General features: G+C 47.4%; 1 protein-coding gene across 2 annotated transcripts in view; it reads right to left on the bottom strand.

Annotated features, from left to right (window-relative positions):
* Positions 1-3,195: 3,195 nt before the first annotated feature.
* OTUB1 (OTU deubiquitinase, ubiquitin aldehyde binding 1) overlaps positions 3,196-24,268 on the bottom strand; it is a 75,959-nt gene continuing 54,886 nt past the window's right edge. For both annotated transcript variants that reach the window (XM_063944926.1, XM_063944927.1), the window contains one exon: positions 3,196-3,749. In XM_063944926.1, coding sequence (XP_063800996.1) covers positions 3,549-3,749 — 201 coding nt within the window. In that variant the 3' untranslated portion in view covers positions 3,196-3,548. The remainder of the gene's footprint in view (positions 3,750-24,268) is intronic.

Raw genomic sequence — 24,268 nt, 5'->3', positions numbered from 1 at the left:
CTCCTGTGCATGGAGGCGGGGTGATAGAGGAGGCGGTGCTATGCATCTTGGGAAGAAGGTCAAAGCTTTGAGTCTGTTGGTGCCTTGGATCAAGATCCTACTCTACACCGCGATGTTAATCCTTGTGGAGCCCAGTGTAGCCCGCAGCAGAAATCTGGCTATACTACTTTAGATGAAGGGGAGGAACACAAAGTTAGAATTCCCTTGCAAACAGACGGTGCACCAGAGATGCAGCACCATTTCTTTAAGGCAAACCGATTTTGCTCTGTTACTATTGCGTAAATCGGTGATTCTTAACACCAATCCTCAAATACATCCAAACAGGTAATGTTTTCGGAATTTCTTATTCATGCACAGGTGAGTTGATTTATTTTGCTGGTCAGTAATTATCCCACATTTTACAGAGAAATCCTGAAAAGACGTCCTGGAGTTGAGAAGCACTGGAGTAGGCAATGTATAATAAACTACCTAACATGGAACAAGCGTTTAGCATGAAAGGAATCCACGAAACAATTAATTACCCAAATAAGCCATTTCAAATTTTTCTTTTGGGATGCACACGCATTGTACAGGGAGTTCAAGAAGTCCCTCCGCAGTGACTGACAGTACTAAACAAGTCTCCCCGCAGGGACTGTGTGCTAAGTAATATGACAACATAATTGTTTTTAACACTTTATTTATAGGAAATAAGATAATTTGTTACGTACCTATCAACATTAAGTATTAGAAGTGCTGCCCCTCTTTGAGTGGCTGGCAATCGGGATCCCGGCGGCAATCATACTGGCAGCGAGGCAAGCGCAAATGAGCCCCTTGCGGGCTCGCCACGCTATTTATTCTCCCTCCAGGGCGGTCGTGGACCCCCGAGAGGGAGAATAGTTGTCGTTATGCCGGGTGTCAGGACTCCGGCGCTGGTATACTGAGCGCCGGGATCCCAAAAGCCGGCATACTGAATACCACCCGTAGAGGAGATCTGCAGCCAGAGACAATGCTCAGGGTGGAGGGACTTAGACCTCCCTGCATTATTTAATGTTCCCTCCAGGTGCAGGAAGTGATCAGTGAGGGCGGCATATTTACATTTTGGAGGACAACATTTTAGACGTGATGTATCGTTACAACTACTGTATTGATACATCACATCTAAAATTTTGGCCTTCAAAATGTAAATATGTCCTCCTCACTGATCACTCCCTGCAACTAGAGGAAACACCAGTATTTTTTTTTTTTTTTTTTTAAATACTGTAAAAGTAGGCGCCTCCAACTCTCCTTCACAGATTTGCACCTTGAACAGAAGGATTTTTAGAATAACAGCTACACGAATACGAGGGAGTATGTATATACCTATACACAAGAACTACATACATGATTTATGGGGTAAAAAAACCTAAGTCTATGTTTTAGTGTAATTTACTAATACATTGTTGCTAGACATAATTAACCATTCACGTTACTGCAGCCTGCACGGAGTATACACAGGATATGATAATACAGAAGGAAGAGTTTCCTTGCAGCAGGACACAGGAGAGCAGACGATGGTAGATGCCACGTACTAGAGACACTGATATTATAGAAGCCCATTTAATGCATCATGAAAAACAAGAGACAGCAAATTTCACGAGTTTTGGGGTTTCCATAGTGACTTTCTGGTCACAGAAATCAAACTGAAGATATCGATCTGCAGGATGTAAGCAACGGCCTTGCTTGTGTTGTACCTACCTAAAATGCATTGGATGCACTTTGCAGAGTACTTACAAAGGCTGAATAGCTGTGATCCCAACTAGACGTCCATAGTAAAGAGTACCTATGTCAAGCAGGTGATTGTAATGAAATTGGAAGGTCGTTTGCATAATATTTTGTGCACTATGTAGTAAGAAACATGATTAACACACAAGTTAAAGGAAATATATGTACCTTATCTGATCTTACAGTACTAGAGCCCAGCACATAGCAATTATTTTCTCCACTGGTTCAGTTTATAAAAAAAAAATTACATGATGAAGGTTACTGAAGAACAGCTCATCTGGTTTTCACAATGACGTCTACACAATTTCCTATGCAGTCACAGCCTGAGATTAGACTATGCAGGAGAAGGGGCTATGTTGATATTTTGAACAGCACAAATGGGATCTTGTGACTTCATCTATGCAGTGTAAATATACAGTACAATGTCCCCTTTCTGCTGCACTTCCCAATGCAGCCCAAATCTATAGTCATCACGTATAAAGGCAATATATGCCATAGTAAGCAAGGTCTCTTGCTAAGAGGGAAAAAAATATATATGGGTAATACCCCTTTCACAGAGCATGGACCCGGGAAATACCCTGGTCATTTCTCAGTGTGAATGGGTCTACCCTGGTTTTGCACCCCAGCTTCGCGACCCTGGTCTTGACTGGGGTTTTTCCCAGGTCTGAGTCGGGTTCGCTGCAGCGTGATCCTTTTAATAATTTGGGTAGAGTGACCTAGGAACACCCTTGTTCCTAGGTCACTTTACCCAAATTATTAAAAGGATCTCATTGAGATCCTTTAAACATAACACTTTCACACAGACATGGACCCACGAAACCCTGCCCAAGAACATGGTCGTGGAGCCGGATCTGGGTATAACCATTCACAACACATGGGGCCACATGTAATGAAGTCCGAGTTGGCTGGAAGTGTGCGTTCCTGGCCGAACTCTGACTTATTTTTAAAGTAGCAATCATGTTCAAAGCAAAACCATGCCTAAATGATTGGCGCTTTAAAAAAAAAAAAAAAAAAAACATCCGAGTTCGGCCGAGAACCTGCACCTATGGCCAACTCGGACTTCATTACATCCAGCTCTTTACCTGGTATTTATATGGGTCCATGCCTCAGTGTCCGACTCTAAGGGGTTTCAACACAGATTGGAACAGTGATCATTAACCCCGCTCGTACCTGGGATTTTGGTGTGAAAGGGATATAATTAACAGTTCATAGTAAGTGCTAGGATATTTTCTATTGGGGGAAGAGAAAAAGTGTAGTGTATTGTAAATGAGGAAAGGAAAAGCTATTCCAATGTGATAAAGCATTCACTGGCAGCTACAAGTGGAGTGTTAAACCCAAAAAAATATTGGACTGTGTCGGTCTCACTGCGACAACTAGCACATTTTTATAACTTGCGCTGCCCATTGCTATAACTATGTTCCCAGTCACATCACCATTCCTTATGTACACCAGGAATGCACAACACAAATATTTATTACCATATCCCACATCACAAATTACTAGCAAACCCAGTTTATACCCCACAGTAGGGTCATCATTGGTACATCATTTTCCTACAACATTTATCTTTAACATCTACCCTATTGTTCGGTGCTCGACTACCCCCAAATCTGTCTCAGCTGTCTCGCCCCCCCACACACATACACCCGCGCTCTGTTGAGTTCATTTATTTTGCTCCACTGAGATAAAACGTAACAGGCAGAGAATAACGCACACAATAGAGGGAACAAGTTAGCGCTCAGAGGACTTTGGAGAGAAGAAGAGGATGTGACTTCACATAGGAGGCGTGCAGAACAATACGGAGCAGGTCACTTATAGAGAATGTCGTAGTGTCCAGGTCGGTAGAGCAGGAAGACCTGCGGAGGATCAGAGCCTTCAGGAAACACATGGGTGACTGTGCTCCCCCCCTCAACCCTGTCCATATATTCAACCTGGATAGAAACATTCAAGACCTGGGAGAGGGCAATGATGTGGATGTGATCACTTTCCTTACACATGGGCTCTACCTCCTGAGCAGGGATGACAAGGAAAAGGCATTGTGGGGAAAGTGAAAAAAAAAAAAAAGGATATTAGATTCTGGCATTTAATGTTAACAGACACACAGATTTTTACAAAATTTAAGATTTAGATCAAAATGCTTTGAATAGAACATAGTTTATTAGGATCCATCTATACCATTACACTAATACATAAATAAAACAAACTTGGAAATTGAGGAGGATTATGTGATTATGTGACTGGCTCCCAGCGTCTGTCCCCCCCTTGAATCCTTCAAGTAAACTACTGGCCCCAACACCTCTTTCATGCTAGACTGCGCCTCTCTTCTTACATGAGGACATCAACACTTATAACAAACAGGGGAGCAGATGTATTAAGCCTGGAGAAATGATAAAGCAGTGATAAGAGCAAGGTGATACCGCACCAGCCAAGCAGCTCCAATATGCAAATTTACAGTTAGGAGTTAATTGGTTGGTGCGTTATCATCTTGCACTTATCACTGCTTAACACGTCTCCAAGCTTAATACATCTGCCCCATCATATACCTAAACGGCAGCTACCGCTCATGTACACTAGCGTGCAAAAGTCTTTGGCCAAAGTTTGTTTACTTATATTGCTCTCTCTTAATGAATATCAACTTTAATTGCTCCCTAAAATAATAATCATGATTAGAAACGAGACTCGAGGACTTAACTTCAAATGTACTATACTTAATTTACCACATTAATTGTAAACACAAGCGCATTTCATTTTCATCGCAGTACCAAGAGTTTACCAATATGCTAAAGTATGTCGTTTAGAGCAGGCCAATAACAAATCCGGTATGTATGTTGATTAATTTTATTCAATAATAGTTGTTATAAAATATTCAATTATGAAAACATTTTTTTTTATGTATATGTATTTTATATATATATACATATATATATACATATATATATACATATATATATATTTTTTTTTTTTTTTTTCTTACTTTTTTAAATATTACATTTCCTTTTTTACAGTGTTCAAATCAATAATAACCACCATAACTTTCACAATGAAGAAAAGACGCAAATATTCACATGAGTTGCCTGGCAGCATTCACTTGACAAATTGGCTATACTCCTTGACAAATTGCTAAAAAAATAAGAATTTACTCACCGGTAATTCTATTTCTCGTAGTCCGTAGTGGATGCTGGGGACTCCGTAAGGACCATGGGGAATAGACGGCTCCGCAGGAGACTGGGCACATCTAAAGAAAGATTTAGGTCTATCTGGTGTGCACTGGCTCCTCCCCCTATGACCCTCCTCCAAGCCTCAGTTAGGACACTGTGCCCGGAAGAGCTGACACAATAAGGAAGGATTTTGAATCCCGGGTAAGACTCATACCAGCCACACCAATCACACCGTATAACTCGTGATAGGAACCCCGGTTAACAGTATGATAACAACGGAACCTCTGAACAGATGGCTCGCAATAACAACCCGATTTGTGTAACAATAACTATTTACAAGTATTGCAGACAATCCGTACTTGGGATGGGCGCCCAGCATCCACTACGGACTACGAGAAATAGAATTACCGGTGAGTAAATTCTTATTTTCTCTGACGTCCTAGTGGATGCTGGGGACTCCGTAAGGACCATGGGGATTATACCAAAGCTCCCAAACGGGCGGGAGAGTGCGGATGACTCTGCAACACCGAATGAGAGAACTCCAGGTCCTCCTCAGCCAGGGTATCAAATTTGTAGAATTTTGCAAACGTGTTTGCCCCTGACCAAGTAGCAGCTCAGCAAAGTTGTAAAGCCGAGAGCCCTCGGGCAGATGTCCAAGATGAGCCCACCTTCCTTGTGGAATGGGCTTTTACAAATTTAGGCTGCGGTAGTCCCACCGCAGAATGCGCCAGCTGAATAGTGCTACAAATCCAGCGCGCGATAGTCTGCTTAGAAGCAGGAGCACCCAGTTTGTTGGGTGCATACAGGATAAACAGCGAGTCAGTTTTCCTGACTCCAGCCGTCCTGGAAACATAAATTTTCAGGGCCCTGACTACGTCCAGTAACTTGGAATCCTCCAAGTTCCTAGTAGCCGCAGGCACCACAATAGGCTGGTTCAAGTGAAACGCTGATACCACCTTCGGGAGAAACTGAGGACGAGTCCTCAACTCTGCCCTATCCATATGGAAAATCAGATAAGGGCTTTTATAGGACAAAGCCGCCAATTCTGACACACGCCTGGCCGAAGCCAGGGCCAACAGCATGACCACTTTCCACTAGAGATGAGCGGATTCGGTTTTACTCGGTTCTCAAAACCGAATCTTATTGGCTCACGGATGTCACGTGTTTTGGATAGCCAATAAGATTCGGTTTTGAGAACCGAGTAAAACCGAATCCGCTCATCTCTACTTTCCACGTGAGATATTTCAAATCCACAGTCTTAAGTGGTTCAAACCAATGTGATTTCAGGAACTCCAAAACCACATTGAGATCCCAAGGTGCCACTGGGGGCACAAAAGGAGGCTGAATACGCAGAACTCCTTTGACAAAAGTCTGAACTTCAGGCAGTGAAGCCAGTTCTTTCTGGAAGAAAATCGACAGGGCCGAAATCTTGACCTTAATGGACCCCAATTTGAGGCCCAACGTCACCCCTGCTTGCAGGAAATGCAGGAATCGACCCAGTTGAAATTCCTCCGTTGGGGCCTACCTGGCCTTACACCAAGCAACATATTTCCGCCAAATGCGGTGATAATGTTTTGCGGTGACATCCTTCCTGGCTTTGATCAGGGTAGGGATGACTTCCTCTGGAATGCCCTTTTCCTTCAGGATCCGGTGTTCAACCGCCATGCCGTCAAACGTAGCCGCGGTAAGTCTTGGAACAGACAGGGCCCCTGCTGCAGCAGGTCCTGTCTGAGCGGCAGAGGCCATGGGTCCTCTGAAAGCATCTCTTGAAGTTCCGGGTACCAAGCTCTTCTTGGCCAATCCGGAACCACGAGTATAGTTTTCACTCCTCGCCTTCGTATTATTCTCAGTACCTTGGGAATGAGAGGCATAGGAGGAAACGCATAAACCGACTGGTACACCCACGGTGCTACCAGAGCGTCCACAGCGATCGCCTGAGGGTCCCTTGACCTGGCGCAATATCTGTGGCTTCTGCCATTGCCCTCCTGCTTCTTGTGCCGCCCTGTCTGTTTACCTCGGCGACCGCCGTGATGTTGTCTGATTGGATCAGTACCGGCTGGTTCTGAAGCAGGGGCCTTGCTTGGCTTAGGGCATTGTAAATGGCCCTTAGCTCTAGAATATTTATGTGAAGCGAAATCTCCTGATTTGACCACAGTCCTTGGAAATTTCTTCCCTGTGTGACTGCGCCCCAGCCCCGAAGGCTGGCATCCGTGGTCACCAGGACCCAGTCCTGTATTCCGAATCTGCGGCCCTCTAGTAGATGAGCCCTCTGCAGCCACCACAGCAGCGACACCCTGGTCCTTGCCGACAGGGTTATCCGCTGTTGCATCTGGAGATGGGACCCGGACCATTTGTCCGACAGGTCCCACTGGAAAGTCCTTGCATGGAGCCTTCCAAATGAAATTGCTTCGTACGAAGCTACCATTTTTCCCAGGACTCGTGTGCATTGATGTACCGACACCTGTCCCGGTTTTAGGAGGTCTGACTAGAGATGACAACTCCTCGGCTTTTTCCACTGGAAGAAACACTTTTTTCTGGTCTGTGTCCAGAATCATTCCCAGGAACAGAAGACGTGTCGTCGGGACCAGCTGTGACTTTGGAATATTGAGAATCCAGCCGTGCTGTTGTAGCACTTCCCGAGAAAGTGCTACCCCCACTACCAACTGTTCCTTGGACCTCGCCTTTATCAGGAGATCGTCCAAGTACGGGATAATTAAAATTCCCTTCTTGCGAAGGAGTATCATCATTTCGGCCATTACCTTGGTAAAGACCCTCGGTGCCGTGGATAACCAAAACGGCAGCGTCTGGAACTGATAGTGACAGTCCTGTACCACAAATCTGAGGTACTCCTGGTGAGGAGGGTAAATGGGGACATGCAGGTACGCATCCTTGATGTCCAGGGAGACCATGTAATCCCCCTCGTCCAGGCTCGCAATAACCGCCCTGAGCGATTCCATCTTGAACTTGAACCTTTTGATATAAGTGTTCAAGGATTTTAAATTTAAGATGGGTCTCACCGAACCGTCCGGTTTCGGTACCACAAACATTGTGGAATAGTAACCCTTCCCTTGCTGAAGGAGGGGTACCCTGACAATCACTTGCTGTGAATACAGTTTTTGGATAGCCACCAACACTGCCTCCCTGGCAGAGGGAGTTGCTGGTAAGGCAGATTTTAGAAAACGGCGGGGGGGGGACGTCTCGAATTCCAGCCTGTACCCCTGAGATACTACTTGAAGGGTCCAGGGATCCACCTGTGAGAGAGCCCACTGTGTGCTGAAATTTCTGAGACGGGCCCCCACCGTACCCGGATCCGCCTGTGAAGCCCCAGCGTCATGCTGTGGACTTACCGGACGCGGGGGAGGACTTTTGCTCTTGGGAACTGGCTGTATGTTGCAGCTTTTTCCCTCTACCTTTGCCTCTCGGCAGAAAGGATGCGCCTCGAGCCCTCTTGTCTTTATGGGGCTGAAAGGACTGTACTTGATAATACGGTGCCTTCTTTTGCTGTGGGGTAGCCTGTGGCAAAAATGTCGATTTCCCAGCCGTAGCTGTGGAAACGAGGTCTGAAAGACCATCCCCAAACAGTTCCACCCCCTTATAAGGCAAAACTTCCATGTGCCTTTTTGAATCGGCATCACCTGACCACTGCCGAGTCCATAACCTCCTTCTGGCGGCAATGGACATTGTGCTTATTTTTGATGCCAGCCGGCAAATGTCCCTCTGTGCATAACGCATGTATAAGACAGCGTCTTTTATATGCTCTACGGTCAGCAAAATAGTGTCCCTATCCAGGGTATCAATATTATCCGACAGGGAATCTGACCACGCAGCAGCAGCACTGCACAACCATGCTGATGCAATCGCTGGTCGCAATATAATGCCCGTGTGTGTATATATAGCTTTTAGGGTAGCCTCCTGCTTTCTATCAGCAGGATCCTTTAGGGCGGCCGTATCCGAAGACGGTAGTGCCACCTGTTTTGATAAACGTGTAAGCGCTTTATCTACCCTAGGGGATGTTTCCCAACGTGACCTATCCTCTGGCGGGAATGGGTACGCCGCCAATAACCGTTTAGAAATTATCAATTTCTTATCGGGGGAAGTCCAGGCTTCCTCACACACCTCATTTAATTCCTCAGATGCAGGAAAAAAATAAGAATTTACTTACCGATAATTCTATTTCTCGGAGTCCGTAGTGGATGCTGGGGTTCCTGAAAGGACCATGGGGAATAGCGGCTCCGCAGGAGACAGGGCACAAAAAGTAAAGCTTTCCGATCAGGTGGTGTGCACTGGCTCCTCCCCCTATGACCCTCCTCCAAGCCTCAGTTAGGTACTGTGCCCGGACGAGCGTACACAATAAGGGAGGAATTTTGAATCCCGGGTAAGACTCATACCAGCCACACCAATCACACCGTACAACTTGTGATCTAAACCCAGTTAACAGTATGATAACAGAGGAGCCTCTGAAAGATGGCTCCCTACAACAATAACCCGAATTAGTTAACAATAACTATGTACAATTATTGCAGATAATCCGCACTTGGGATGGGCGCCCAGCATCCACTACGGACTCCGAGAAATAGAATTATCGGTAAGTAAATTCTTATTTTCTCTATCGTCCTAGTGGATGCTGGGGTTCCTGAAAGGACCATGGGGATTATACCAAAGCTCCCAAACGGGCGGGAGAGTGCGGATGACTCTGCAGCACCGAATGAGAGAACTCCAGGTCCTCCTTAGCCAGAGTATCAAATTTGTAAAATTTTACAAACGTGTTCTCCCCTGACCACGTAGCTGCTCGGCAAAGTTGTAATGCCGAGACCCCTCGGGCAGCCGCCCAAGATGAGCCCACCTTCCTTGTGGAGTGGGCCTTTACAGATTTAGGCTGTGGCAGGCCTGCCACAGAGTGTGCAAGTTGGATTGTGCTACAGATCCAACGAGCAATTGTCTGCTTAGACGCAGGAGCACCCATCTTGTTGGGTGCATACAATATAAACAACGAGTCAGATTTTCTGACTCCAGCTGTCCTTGCAATATATATTTTCAATGCTCTGACAACGTCCAGTAACTTGGAGTCATCCAAGTCACTTGTAGCCGCAGGCACTACAATAGGCTGGTTCAGATGAAATGCTGACACCACCTTAGGGAGAAAATGCGGACGAGTCCGCAGTTCCGCCCTGTCCGAATGGAAAATCAGATATGGGCTTTTGTAAGATAAAGCTGCCAGTTCTGATACTCTCCTGGCCGAAGCCAGGGCTAGTAGCATGGTCACTTTCCATGTGAGATATTTCAAATCCACATTTTTTAGTGGTTCAAACCAATGAGATTTTAGAAAGTCCAAAACCACATTGAGATCCCACGGTGCCACTGGAGGCACCACAGGAGGCTGTATATGCAGCACTCCCTTAACAAAAGTCTGGACTTCAGGGACTGAAGCCAATTCTTTCTGGAAGAAAATCGACAGGGCCGAAATTTGAACCTTAATAGATCCCAATTTGAGACCCATAGACAATCCTGATTGCAGGAAATGTAGGAATCGACCCAGTTGAAATTCCTCCGTCGGAGCACTCCGATCCTCGCACCACGCAACATATTTTCGCCAAATGCGGTGATAATGTTGCACGGTTACTTCCTTCCTTGCTTTAATCAAAGTAGGAATGACTTCTTCCGGCATGCCTTTTTCCTTTAGGATCCGGCGTTCAACCGCCATGCCGTCAAACGCAGCCGCGGTAAGTCTTGAAACAGACAGGGACCCTGCTGAAGCAAGTCCCTCCTTAGAGGTAGAGGCCACGGATCTTCCGTGATCATCTCTTGAAGTTCCGGGTACCAAGTCCTTCTTGGCCAATCCGGAACCACTAGTATCGTTCTTACGCCTCTTTGCCGTATAATTCTCAATACTTTTGGTATGAGAGGCAGAGGAGGAAACACATACACCGACTGGTACACCCAAGGCGTTACCAGCGCGTCCACAGCTATTGCCTGCGGATCTCTTGACCTGGCGCAATACCTGTCCAGTTTTTTGTTGAGGCGAGACGCCATCATGTCCACCATTGGTCTTTCCCAACGGGTTACCAGCATGTGGAACACGTCTGGATGAAGTCCCCACTCTCCCGGGTGAAGGTCGTGTCTGCTGAGGAAGTCTGCTTCCCAGTTGTCCACTCCCGGGATGAACACTGCTGACAGTGCTATCACATGATTCTCTGCCCAGCGAAGAATCCTTGCAGCTTCTGCCATTGCACTCCTGCTTCTTGTGCCGCCCTGTCTGTTCACATGGGCGACTGCCGTGATGTTGTCCGACTGGATCAACACCGGTTTTCCCTGAAGCAGAGGTTCTGCCTGGCTTAGAGCATTGTAGATTGCTCTTAGTTCCAGAATGTTTATGTGAAGAGACGTTTCCAGGCTCGTCCACACTCCCTGGAAGTTTCTTCCTTGTGTGACTGCTCCCCAGCCCCTCAGGCTGGCGTCCGTGGTCACCAGGATCCAATCCTGTATGCCGAATCTGCGGCCCTCCAATAGATGAGCACTCTGCAACCACCACAGAAGAGATACCCATGTCCTTGGAGACAGGGTTATCCGCTGGTGCATCTGAAGATGCGAACCTGACCATTTGTCCAACAGATCCCTCTGGAAAATTCTTGCGTGGAATCTGCCGAATGGAATTGCTTCGTAAGAAGCCACCATTTTTCCCAGGACTCTTGTGCATTGATGTACAGACACCTTTCCTGGTTTTAGGAGGTTCCTGACAAGCTCGGATAACTCCTTGGCTTTTTCCTCCGGGAGAAAAACCTTTTTCTGAACCGTGTCCAGAATCATCCCTAGGAACAGCAGACGAGTTGTTGGCATTAACTGGGATTTTGGAATATTCAGAATCCACCCGTGCTTTTTTAGCACTTCTTGAGACAGTGCTAATCCCATCTCTAGCTGTTCTCTGGACCTTGCCCTTATCAGGAGATCGTCCAAGTATGGGATAATTAATACGCCTTTTCTTCGAAGAAGAATCATCATCTCGGCCATTACCTTTGTAAAGACCCGAGGTGCCGTGGACAATCCGAACGGCAGCGTCTGAAACTGATAGTGACAGTTTTGTACGACGAACCTGAGGTACCCCTGGTGTGAGGGGTAAATTGGAACGTGGAGGTACGCATCCTTGATGTCCAAGGATACCATAAAGTCCCCTTCTTCCAGGTTCGCTATCACTGCTCTGAGTGACTCCATCTTGAACTTGAACTTCTTTATGTACAGGTTCAAGGACTTCAGATTTAGAATAGGTCTTACCGAGCCATCCGGCTTCGGTACCACAAATAGAGTGGAATAATACCCCTTTCCTTGTTGTAGAAGAGGTACCTTGACTATCACCTGCTGAGAGTACAGCTTGTGAATGGCTTCCAAGACCGTCTCCCTTTCGGAGGGGGACGTTGGTAAAGCAGACTTCAGGAAACGGCGAGGTGGATCTGTCTCTAGTTCCAACCTGTATCCCTGAGATATTATCTGCAGGATCCAGGGATCTACCTGCGAGTGAGCCCACTGCGCGCTGAAATTCTTGAGACGACCGCCCACCGCCCCCGAGTCCGCTTGAGAAGCCCCAGCGTCATGCTGAGGCTTTTGTAGAAGCGGTGGAAGGCTTCTGTTCCTGGGAAGGAGCTGCCTGTTGCTGTCTCTTCCCCCTTCCTCTGCCTCGTGGCAGATATGAATATCCCTTTGCTCTCTTGTTTTTAAAGGAACGAAAGGGCTGCGGTTGAAAAGTCGGTGTCTTTTTCTGTTGGGGAGTAACTTGAGGTAAAAAGGTGGATTTCCCGGCTGTAGCCGTGGCCACCAAATCTGATAGACCGACTCCAAATAACTCCTCCCCTTTATACGGCAAAACTTCCATATGCCGTTTTGAGTCCGCATCGCCTGACCACTGTCGCGTCCATAAACTTCTTCTGGCCGAAATGGACATAGCATTTACCCGTGATGCCAGTGTGCAGATATCCCTCTGTGCATCACGCATATAAAGAAATGCATCCTTTATTTGCTCTAAAGACAGTAAAACATTGTCCCTATCCAGGGTATCAATATTTTCAATCAGGGACTCTGACCAAGCTACTCCAGCACTGCACATCCAGGCTGTCGCTATAGCTGGTCGTAGTATAACACCTGTATGTGTGTATATACTTTTTTGGATATTTTCCATCCTCCTATCTGCTGGATCTTTAAGTGCGGCCGTCTCAGGAGAGGGTAACGCCACTTGTTTAGATAAGCGTGTGAGCGCCTTGTCCACCCTAGGAGGTGTTTCCCAGCGCGCCCTAACCTCTGGCGGGAAAGGGTATAAAGCCAATAACTTCTTTGAAATTAGCATCTTTTTATCGGGGGCAACCCACGCTTCATCACACACATCATTTAGTTCTTCTGATTCAGGAAAAACTATAGGTAGTTTTTTCACACCCCACATAATACCCTGTTTAGTGGTACCTGTAGTATCAGCTAAATGTAACGCCTCCTTCATTGCCAAAATCATATAACGTGTGGCCCTACTGGAAAATACGGTTGATTCGTCACCGTCGCCACTGGACTCAGTGCCTGTGTCTGGGTCTGTGTCGACCGACTGAGGCAAAGGGCGTTTTACAGCCCCTGACGGTGTTTGAGGCGTCTGGACAGGCACTAATTGATTGTCCGACCGTCTCATGTCGTCAAACGACTGCTTTAGCGTGTTGACACTATCCCGTAATTCCATAAATAAAGGCATCCATTCTGGTGTCGACCCCCTAGGAGGTGACATCCCCATATTTGGCAATTGCTCCGCCTCCACACCAATATCGTCCTCATACATGTCGACACACACGTACCGACACACAGCAGACACACAGGGAATGCTCTTAACGAAGACAGGACCCCACTAGCCCTTTGGGGAGACAGAGGGAGAGTCTGCCAGCACACACCAAAGCGCTATATATGACAGGGATAGCCTTATAATAAGTGCTCCCTGTATAGCTGCTTTTATAATATAATTTTTGCCACTATTTTGCCCCCCCTCTCTTGTTTTACCCTGTTTCTGTAGTGCAGTGCAGGGGAGAGACCTGGGAGCCGTCCTGACCAGCGGAGCTGTGTAAGGAAAATGGCGCTGTGTGCTGAGGAGATAGGCCCCGCCCCTTTTCCGGCGGGCTCGTCTCCCGCTCTTTAGTGGATTCTGGCAGGGGTTAAATATCTCCATATAGCCCCCGGAGGCTATATGTGAGGTATTTTTTAGCCAAATAGGTTTTCATTTGCCTCCCAGGGCGCTCCCCTCCCAGCGCCCTGCACCCTCAGTGACTGCCGTGTGAAGTGTGCTGAGAGGAAAATGGCGCACAGCTGCAGTGCTGTGCGCTACCTTTAGAAGACTGAGGAGTCTTCTGCCGCCGATTCTGGACCTCTTCTTGTTTCAGCATCTGCAAGGGGGCCGGCGGCGAGGCTCCGGTGACCATCCAGGCTGTACCTGTGATCGTCCCTCTGGAGCCGATGTCCAGTAGCCAAGAAGCCAATCCATCCTGCACGCAGGTGAGTTCACTTCTTCTCCCCTAAGTCCCTCGTTGCAGTGATCCTGTTGCCAGCAGGACTCACTGTAAAATAAAAAACCTAAGCTAAACTTTTCTAAGCAGCTCTTTAGGAGAGCCACCTAGATTGCACCCTTCTCGGCCGGGCACAAAAATCTAACTGAGGCTTGGAGGAGGGTCATAGGGGGAGGAGCCAGTGCACACCACCTGATCGGAAAGCTTTACTTTTTGTGCCCTGTCTCCTGCAGAGCCGCTATTCCCCATGGTCCTTTCAGGAACCCCAGCATCCACTAGGACGATAGAGAAATAAGAATTTACTTACCGATAATTCTATTTCTCATAGTCCGTAGTGGATGCTGGGGACTCCGTAAGGACCATGGGGAATAGCGGCTCCGCAGGAGACTGGGCACATCTAAAGAAAGCTTTAGGACTATCTGGTGTGCACTGGCTCCTCCCCCTATGACCCTCCTCCAAGCCTCAGTTAGGATACTGTGCCCAGACGAGCGTACACAATAAGGAAGGATTTTGAATCCCGGGTAAGACTCATACCAGCCACACCAATCACACCGTATAACCTGTGATCTGAACAGAGTTAACAGCATGATAACAGAGGAGCCTCTGAAAGATGGCTCACAACAATAATAACCCGATTTTTGTAACAATAACTATGTACAAGTATTGCAGACAATCCGCACTTGGGATGGGCGCCCAGCATCCACTACGGACTATGAGAAATAGAATTATCGGTAAGTAAATTCTTATTTTCTCTAACGTCCTAAGTGGATGCTGGGGACTCCGTAAGGACCATGGGGATTATACCAAAGCGCCCAAACGGGCGGGAGAGTGCGGATGACTCTGCAGCACCAAATGAGAGAACTCCAGGTCCTCCTCAGCCAGGATATCAATTTTGTAGAATTTTACAAACGTATTTGCTCCTGACCAAGTAGCTGCTCGGCAAAGTTGTAAAGCCGAGACCCCTCGGGCAGCCGCCCAAGATGAGCCCACCTTCCTTGTGGAGTGGGCATTTACAGATTTTTGGCTGTGGCAGGCCTGCCACAGAATGTGCAAGCTGAATTGTACTACAAATCCAACGAGCAATAGTCTGCTTAGAAGCAGGAGCACCCAGCTTGTTGGGTTCATACAGGATAAACAGCGAGTCAGATTTCCTGACTCCAGCCGTCCTGGAAACATATATTTTCAGGGCACTGACAAAGTCTAGCAACTTGGAGGCCTCCAAGTCCCTAGTAGCCGCAGGCACCACCAATAGGTTGGTTCAGGTGAAACGCTGAAACCACCTTGGGGAGAAACTGAGGACGAGTCCTCAATTCCGCCCTGTCCGAATGGAAAATCAGATAAGGGCTTTTTCAGGATAAAGCCGCCCATTCTGACACGCGCCTGGCCCAGGCCAGGGCCAAAAGCATGACCACTTTTCATGTGATATTTTAACTCCACAGATTTAAGTGGTTCAAACCAATGTGACTTTTGGAACCCAAAACTACATTGAGATCCCAAAGTGCCACTGGAGGCACAAAAGGAGGCTGTATATGCAGTACCCCTTTTACAAACGTCTGAACTTCAGGGACTGAAGCTAGTTCTTTTTTGGAAGAAAATTGACAGGGCCAAAATTTGAACCTTAATGGACCCCAATTTCAGGCCCATAGACACTCCTGTTTGCAGGAAATGTAGGAATCGACCCAGTTGAATTTCCTCCGTCGGGCCTTACTGGCCTCGCACCACGCAACATATTTTCGCCAATTGCGGTGATAATGTTTTTGCGGTTACATCCTTCCTGGCTTTGATCAGGATAGGGATGACTTCATCCGGAATGCCTTTTTTCCTTCAGGATCCGGCGTTCAACCGCCATGCCGTCAAACGCAGCCGCGGTAAGTCTTGGAACAGACAGGGTCCTTGCTGGAGCAGGTCCCTTCTTAGAGGTAGAGGCCACGGATCTTCCGTGAGCATCTCTTGAAGTTCCGGTTACCAAGTTCTTCTTGGCCAATCCGGAACCACGAATATAGAGCTTACTCCTCTCCATCTTATCAATCTCAGTACCTTGGGTATGAGAGGCAGAGGAGGGAACACATACCCTGACTGGTACACCCACGGTGTTACCAGAGCGTCTACAGCTTATTGCCTGAGGGTCCCTGGACCTGGCGCAATACCCGTCGAGTTTTTAATCATGTGGGAGACTTCTGGGTGAAGTCCCCACTCTCCCGGGTGGAGGTCGTGCTGAGGAAGTCTGCTTCCCAGTTGTCCACTCCCGGAATGAATACTGCTGACAGTGCTATCACATGATTTTCCGCCCAGCGAAGAATCCTTGCAGCTTCTGCCATTGCCCTCCTGCTTCTTGTGCCACCCTGTCTGTTTACGTGGGTGACTGCCGTGATGTTGTCCGACTGGATCAACACCGGCTGACCTTGAAGCAGAGGTCTTGCTAAGCTTAGAGCATTGTAAATGTCCCTTAGCTTCAGGATATTTATGTGAAGTGATGTCTCCAGGCTTGACCATAAGCCCTGGATATTCCTTCCCTGTGTGACTGCTCCCCAGCCTCGCAGGCTGGCATCCGTGGTCACCAGGACCCAGTCCTGAATGCCTAATCTGCGGCCCTCTAGAAGATGAGCACTCTGCAACCACCACAGGAGGGACACCCTTGTCCTTGGTGACAGGGTTATCCGCTGATGCATCTGAAGATGCGACCCGGACCATTTGTCCAGCAGGTCCCACTGGTGCGTGGAATCTGTCGAATGGGATTGCTTCGTAGGAAGCCACCATTTTACCCAGAACCCTTGTGCATTGATGCACTGAGACTTGGCTCGGTTTTAGGAGGTTCCTGACTAGCTCGGATAACTCCCTGGCTTTCTCCTCCGGGAGAAACACCTTTTTCTGGACTGTGTCCAGGATCATCCCTAGGAACAGAAGACACGTCGTCGGAACCAGGTGCGATTTTGGAATATTGAGAATCCAATCGTGCTGCCGCAACACTACCTGAGATAGTGCTACACCGACCTCCAACTGTTCCCTGGATCTTACCCTTATCAGGGAATTGTCCAAGTAAGGGATAACTAAAATTCACTTCCTTCGAAGGAATATCATCATTTCGGCCATTACCTTGGTAAAGACCCGGGGTGCCGTGGACCATCCATACGGCAGCGTCTGAACTGATAGTGACAGTTCTGTACCATAAACCTGAGGTACCCTTGGTGAGAAGGCTAAATTTTGACATGAAGGTAAGCATCCTTGATGTCCCGAGACATCATGTAGTCCCCTTCTTCCAGGTTCGCAATCACTGCTCTGAGTGACTCAATCTTGAATTTGAACCTCTGTATGTAAGTGTTCAAAGATTTTAGATTTAGAATCGGTCTCACCGAGCCGTCCGGCTTCGGTACCACAACAGTGTGGAATAATACCCCGTTCCCTGTTGCAGGAGGGGTATCTTGATTATCACCTGCTGGGAATACAGCTTGTGAATGGCTTCCAAAACTGTCTCCCTGTCAGAAGGAGACATCGGTAAAGCCGACTTTAGGAAACGGCGAGGGGGAGACGTCTCGAATTTTAATTTGTACCCCTGAGATATCACCTGAAGGATCCAGGGGTCTACTTGCGAGTGAGCCCACTGCGCGCTGAAATTCATTGAGACGGGCCCCCCCACCAGGCCTGATTCTGCTTGTAAAGCCCCAGCGTATACTGAGGGCTTGGCAGAGGCGGGAAAGGGTTTCTGTTCCTGGGAACTGGCTGATTTCTGCAGCCTTTTTCCTCTCCCTCTGTCACGGGGCAGAAATGAGGAACCTTGTCCACGAAAAGACTGCGCCTGATAATACGGCGTCTTCTCATGTTGAGAGGCGACCTGGGGTACAAACGTGGAATTCCCAGCTGTTGCCGTGGCCACCAGGTCTGAAAGACCGACCCCAAATAACTCCTCCCCTTAATAAAGCAATACTTCCAAATGCCGTTTGGAATACGCATCACCTGACCACTGACGTGTCCATAACCCTCTACTGGTAGAAATGGACAACGCGCTTAGACTTGATGCCAGTCGGCAAATATTCCGCTGTGCATCACGCATATATAGAAATGCATCTTTTAAATGCTCTATAGGCAAAAATATACTGTCCCTATCTAGGGTATCAATATTTTCAGTCAGGGAATCCGACCACGCCAACCCAGCACTGCACATCCAGGCTGAGGCGATTGCTGGTCGCAGTATAACACCAGTATGTGTGTAAATACCTTTTAGGATACCCTCCTGCTTTCTATCAGCAGGATCCTTAAGGGCGGCCATCTCAGGCGAAGGTAGAGCCCTTACAAGCGTGTGAGCGCTTTATCCACCCTAGGGGGTGTTTCCCCACGCACCCTAACCTCTGGCGGGAAAGGATATAATGCCAATAACATTTTAGAAATTATCAGTTGTTATCGGGGGAAACCCACGCATCATCACACACCTCATTTAATTTCTCAGATTCAGGAAAACTACAGGTAGTTTTTCCTCACCGAACATAATACCCCTTTTTTGGTGGTACTCGTATTATCAGAAATGTGTAAAACATTTTTCATTGCCTCAATCATGTAACGTGTGGCCCTACTGGAAGTCACATTCGTCTCTTCACCGTCGACACTGGAGTCAGTATCCGTGTCGGCGTCTATATCTGCCATCTGAGGTAACGGGCGCTTTAGAGCCCCTGACGGCCTATGAGACGTCTGGACAGGCACAAGCTGAGTAGCCGGCTGTCTCATGTCAACCACTGTCTTTTATACAGAGCTGACACTGTCACGTAATTCCTTCCAACAGTTCATCCACTCAGGTGTCGACCCCCTAGGGGGTGACATCACTATTACAGGCAATCTGCTCCGTCTCCACATCATTTTTCTCCTCATACATGTCGACACAAAAGTACCGACATACAGCACACACACAGGGAATGCTCTGATAGAGGACAGGACCCCACTAGCCCTTTGGGGAGACAGAGGGAGAGTTTGCCAGCACACACCAGAGCGCTATATATATATACAGGGATAACCTTATATAAGTGTTTTTCCCCTTATAGCTGCTGTATAGTTAATACTGTGCCTAATTAGTGCCCCCCTCTCTTTTTTTAACCCTTTCTGTAGTGTAGTGACTGCAGGGGAGAGACAGGGAGCTTCCCTCCAACGGAGCTGTGAGGGAAAATGGTGCCAGTGTGCTGAGGAGATAGGCTCCGCCCCTTTTTCGCGGACTTTTCTCCTGCTTTTTTATGGATTCTGGCAGGGGTTAAATGCATCCATATAGCCCAGGAGCTATATGTGATGCATTTTTTTGCCATCCAAGGTGTTTTTATTGCGTCTCAGGGCGCCCCCCCCCCCAGCGCCCTGCACCCTCAGTGACCGAAGTGTGAAGTGTGCTGAGAGCAATGGCGCACAGCTGCAGTGCTGTGCGCTACCTTGTTGAAGACAGGACGTCTTCTTACGCCGATTTTCCGGACCTCTTCTGCCTTCTGGCTCTGTAAGGGGGCCGGCGGCGCGGCTCTGGGACCCATCCAAGCTGGGCCTGTGATCGTCCCTCTGGAGCTAATGTCCAGTAGCCTAAGAAGCCCAATCCACTCTGCACGCAGGTGAGTTCGCTTCTTCTCCCCTTAGTCCCTCGATGCAGTGAGCCTGTTGCCAGCAGGTCTCACTGAAAATAAAAAACCTAATCTAAAACTTTCACGAAGAAGCTCAGGAGAGCCCCTAGTGTGCACCCTTCTCGTTCGGGCACAGAGATCTAACTGAGGCTTGGAGGAGGGTCATAGGGGGAGGAGCCAGTGCACACCAGATAGTCCTAAAGCTTTCTTTAGATGTGCCCAGTCGCCTGCGGAGCCGCTATTCCCCATGGTCCTTACGGAGTCCCCAGCATCCACTTAGGACGTTAGAGAAACTACTGGTAGTTTTTTTCTCACCGAACATAATACCCTTTTTTGTGGTACCTGGGGTACTATCAGAAATGTGTAATACATTTTTCATTGCCTCAATCATGTAACGGGTGGACCTATTGGAGGGTACACTAGTCTCATCGTCGTCGACACTGGAGTCGGTATCCGTGTCGACATCTGTGTCTGCCATCAGAGGTAGCGGGCGTTTTAAAGCCCCTGATGACATTTGAGACGCTGGAACAGTCACAAGCTGAGTAGCCGGCTGTCCTATGTCGTCAAACCTTTTATGTAAGGAGCTGACACGGTCACGTAATTCCTTCCATAAGTCCATCCACACAGGTGTCGACCCCTCAGGGGGTGACAACACATTTACAGGCATTTGCTCTGCCTCCACATCATTTTCCTCATCATACATGTCGACACAGCAGTACCGACACACAGCACACACACAGGGAATGCTCTGACAGAGGACAGGACCCCACAAAGCCCTTTGGGGAGACAGAGGGAGAGTATGCCAGCACACACCAGAGCGCTATATACCACAGGGATATCACCTATAAAGAGTGTTTTCCCTTATAGCTGCATATATATATTATACTGCGCCTAAATTTGTGCCCCCCCTCTCTTTTTTACCCTTTCTGTAGTGCAGGACTGCAGGGGAGAGCCAGGGAGCGATCCCTCCAGCGGAGCGGTGAGGGAAAATGGCGCCAGTGTGCTGAGAGAGATGGCTCCGCCCCTTTTTCGGCGGGCTTTCTCCCGCTTTTTGTGTTATTCTGGCAGGGGTAATTTACACCTATATAGCCTCTGGGGCTATATATGGTGTCAGTTTTGCCAGCCAAGGTGTTAATATTGCTGCTCAGGGCGCCCCCCCCCAGCGCCCTGCACCCATCAGTGACCGAAGTGTGTGGTGTGCATGAGGAGCAATGGCGCACAGCTGCAGTGCTGTGCGCTACCTTGGAGAAGACAGAAGTCTTCAGCCGCCGATTTTCCGGACCTTCTTGCTTCTGGCTCTGTAAGGGGGACGGCGGCGCGGCTCCGGGAACGGACGACGAGGTCGGGTCCTGTGTGCGATCCCTCTGGAGCTAATGGTGTCCAGTAGCCTAAGAAGCCCAAGCTACCACCACTTAGGTAGGTTCGCTTCTTCTCCCCTTAGTCCCTCGCTGCAGTGAGCCTGTTGCCAGCAGGTCTCACTGTAAAATAAAAAACCTAAACTATACTTTCTTTCTAGGAGCTCAGGAGAGCCCCTAGTGTGCATCCAGCTCGGCCGGGCACAAAAATCTAACTGAGGCTTGGAGGAGGGTCATAGGGGGAGGAGCCAGTGCACACCAGATAGACCTAAATCTTTCTTTAGATGTGCCCAGTCTCCTGCGGAGCAGTCTATTCCCCATGGTCCTTACAGAGTCCCCAGCATCCACTAGGACGTCAGAGAAATTTAAAATTCCACGTTCTTGTGTAATGTATAAATTAGCTTGACACAACGAAATAGGTACAAACGTGACTAAACACATTCTGGGTGACCCTGGTGTACATCAAAAAGGGAAGATAAATATATTATCGTAATGAGTAAGCGAAACAGACTCCCAGCAACTGCAATCAAAGAAGAACTCAATAAAATTAGACACTCCCCAGTACCAGTTGATACAGCTAAAAGACGCCTGCGTAATGTAGTCTAAATGGTCACATAGCTTGCAGAAAATCATTGCTGAAGTCTGTACATAAAGTAAAACGCCTTTGATGGGCAAACACCACCGGTATTGGACACTGGATCAGTGGAAAAAAGTATTTTGGACAGACAAGTACAGATTTGAACTTTTTTCGGAACCAGGAGACATCCGTATGTTTGATGAATGGTCAGAGAATGCATGTTAGATAGTTGTATAAGTCATAAAGTTAAACATGGTGGTGGTGATGTTATGATTTAGGGTTGTTTTGGTGGAGGAAAGGTTGAAGTTAGTTCAGATGACATCAACTATGGATAAGAAACGATACCACAGTATTTTAGTATATCATGCTGTACCAAGTGGAACTCAAAATATTGGAAAGGGGTTCATCATCCACTGCCTCTTTAATTGCGGATGCTGGTATATCCCCCTTTACGTGGATTGATCATGCCGGCGTGTATATTTTATTAGACCTCCTCCAGGGCCCTCCACCCACTCGTAAATGGCGTCTAGATGACACATTATTGCTACACCCTTCGACCTTAACTGACCTCAAAATGACCTTGAAACACTATTTTGATGAAAATGGCACTCCAGACGTCACCCCTGGAATTGTGTGGGAGGCTCATAAAGCCACCCTCCGAGGCCACATAATGGTTAAGACCTCTGTCATGCGGAAAAAAGCAGCATGTGAAATCTCTTCTTTGGAAAATCAAATAGCTACTTTACTGGCCCAACATAAACTATCTCCTACTGCACCGCTCCTATCCCAGATCGACAATCTCAAAGGTCAATTGAACGCTTTACTTTCTCATCGGGCAGCGAACATCTTGCAGAAACTGAGACAGAGATTTTACGATAAATCAGATAAGGTCGACTCCTTGCTAGCTAATAAACTGAGACACAAACAAGCTTTAACCACTATTGATAAACTCTTTACCAAATAATTAAATGGTCCTACGTATGATTCCACAGAAATGGTGGATGAATTTAGAGATTTTTACAAGTTGCTGTATAACTTGCCGACATCCTCCTCCCCTTCAATTGATTTAGAGAATATACGGACATACTTATTGAACACTCCTCTACCTACCATTACTGATACGCCACTAACATCACTAAACGCAGACGTATCACCGGAGGAAGTCACGGTTACCATCAAGTCCATGCGGTCTTCTGCTGCCCCAGGACCTGATGGCTTCACGGCCCAATATTACAAAACTTATGTACATGAACTCACCCCCCACCTTACCCATCTATTCAATAGCATTTTAAATGGGTACTCCTTTGCACCGGCTTCCCTGCAAGCAAACATTGTGGTGATCCCGAAACCTGACAAAGATCCCACGAAATGCGTCAATTATAGGCCAATTTCGTTGCTTAACGTAGACCTCAAAATCTATGCAAAGATTTGGGCAAAACGATTAGCTTCCTATCTTCCTCACCTAATTCACCCAGATCAAGTAGGTTTCATCCCAGGTCGTCAAGCATCTGACAACACTAGAAGGGGCTATAGCTATAATTCACTCTATACATAAGCAGAAACTACCCTCTTTGATCCTTGCACTAGATGCCGAGAAGGCATTTGACCGCATTTCCTGGCCTTTTGCCTTCCAGGTTCTTGACAGAATGGGCTTTACCGGTAAATTCTCCCAAGGCGTCAAAGCCGTATACCAGCACCCTACAGCCACAGTTTCTGTTAACCGTCTCACTTTTTCTCCTTTTCAGATTACCAATGGCACTAGACAAGGATGCCCACTTTCACCCCTAATTTTCGCCTTGGTCATGGAACCCCTAGCTGCGAGAATACGTGATAATTCTGACATTATGGGTGTACGTGTTGGTCCGACTGAACATAAAATTGCCCTATACACGGACGATGTTCTCTTATCTCTGGGAAACCCCACCCAATCTTTACATCCCCTTTTATCTGAAATTGGCCTTTACTCTCAACTTTCAGGCTATAAAATCAATACTGAAAAATCTGAAGTATTAGACTTTTATATTCCAGGACCGACCAAACTAACCCTAGAGGCCTCTTTTCCATTTAATTGGCATAAGAAGAAACTTAAATATTTAGGTATTTTTTTAACACACAGACATCACCAACTGTTTCAAGCTAACTTCCCCCGTATTTTAGACCAGATTAAAATCAGACTTACTCTCATGGTCTTCTCACTTAATTTCCTGGATAGGAAGGATAAATTCGGTTAAGATGAATATACTCCCCAGACTTCTTTACCTTTTTCAGACTCTTCCGATTTTTATCCCGGCTTATGTATTTAAATTTTTGAGATTTCAGTCCTCTCGCTTCATATGGGCAAATA

Source organism: Pseudophryne corroboree, chromosome 11 (assembly GCF_028390025.1).
Source record: "Pseudophryne corroboree isolate aPseCor3 chromosome 11, aPseCor3.hap2, whole genome shotgun sequence".
NCBI lineage: Eukaryota > Metazoa > Chordata > Amphibia > Anura > Myobatrachidae > Pseudophryne > Pseudophryne corroboree.
Note: the sequence above shows the minus strand (reverse complement) of the source record. Positions and strands in the feature narration are given on the sequence as shown.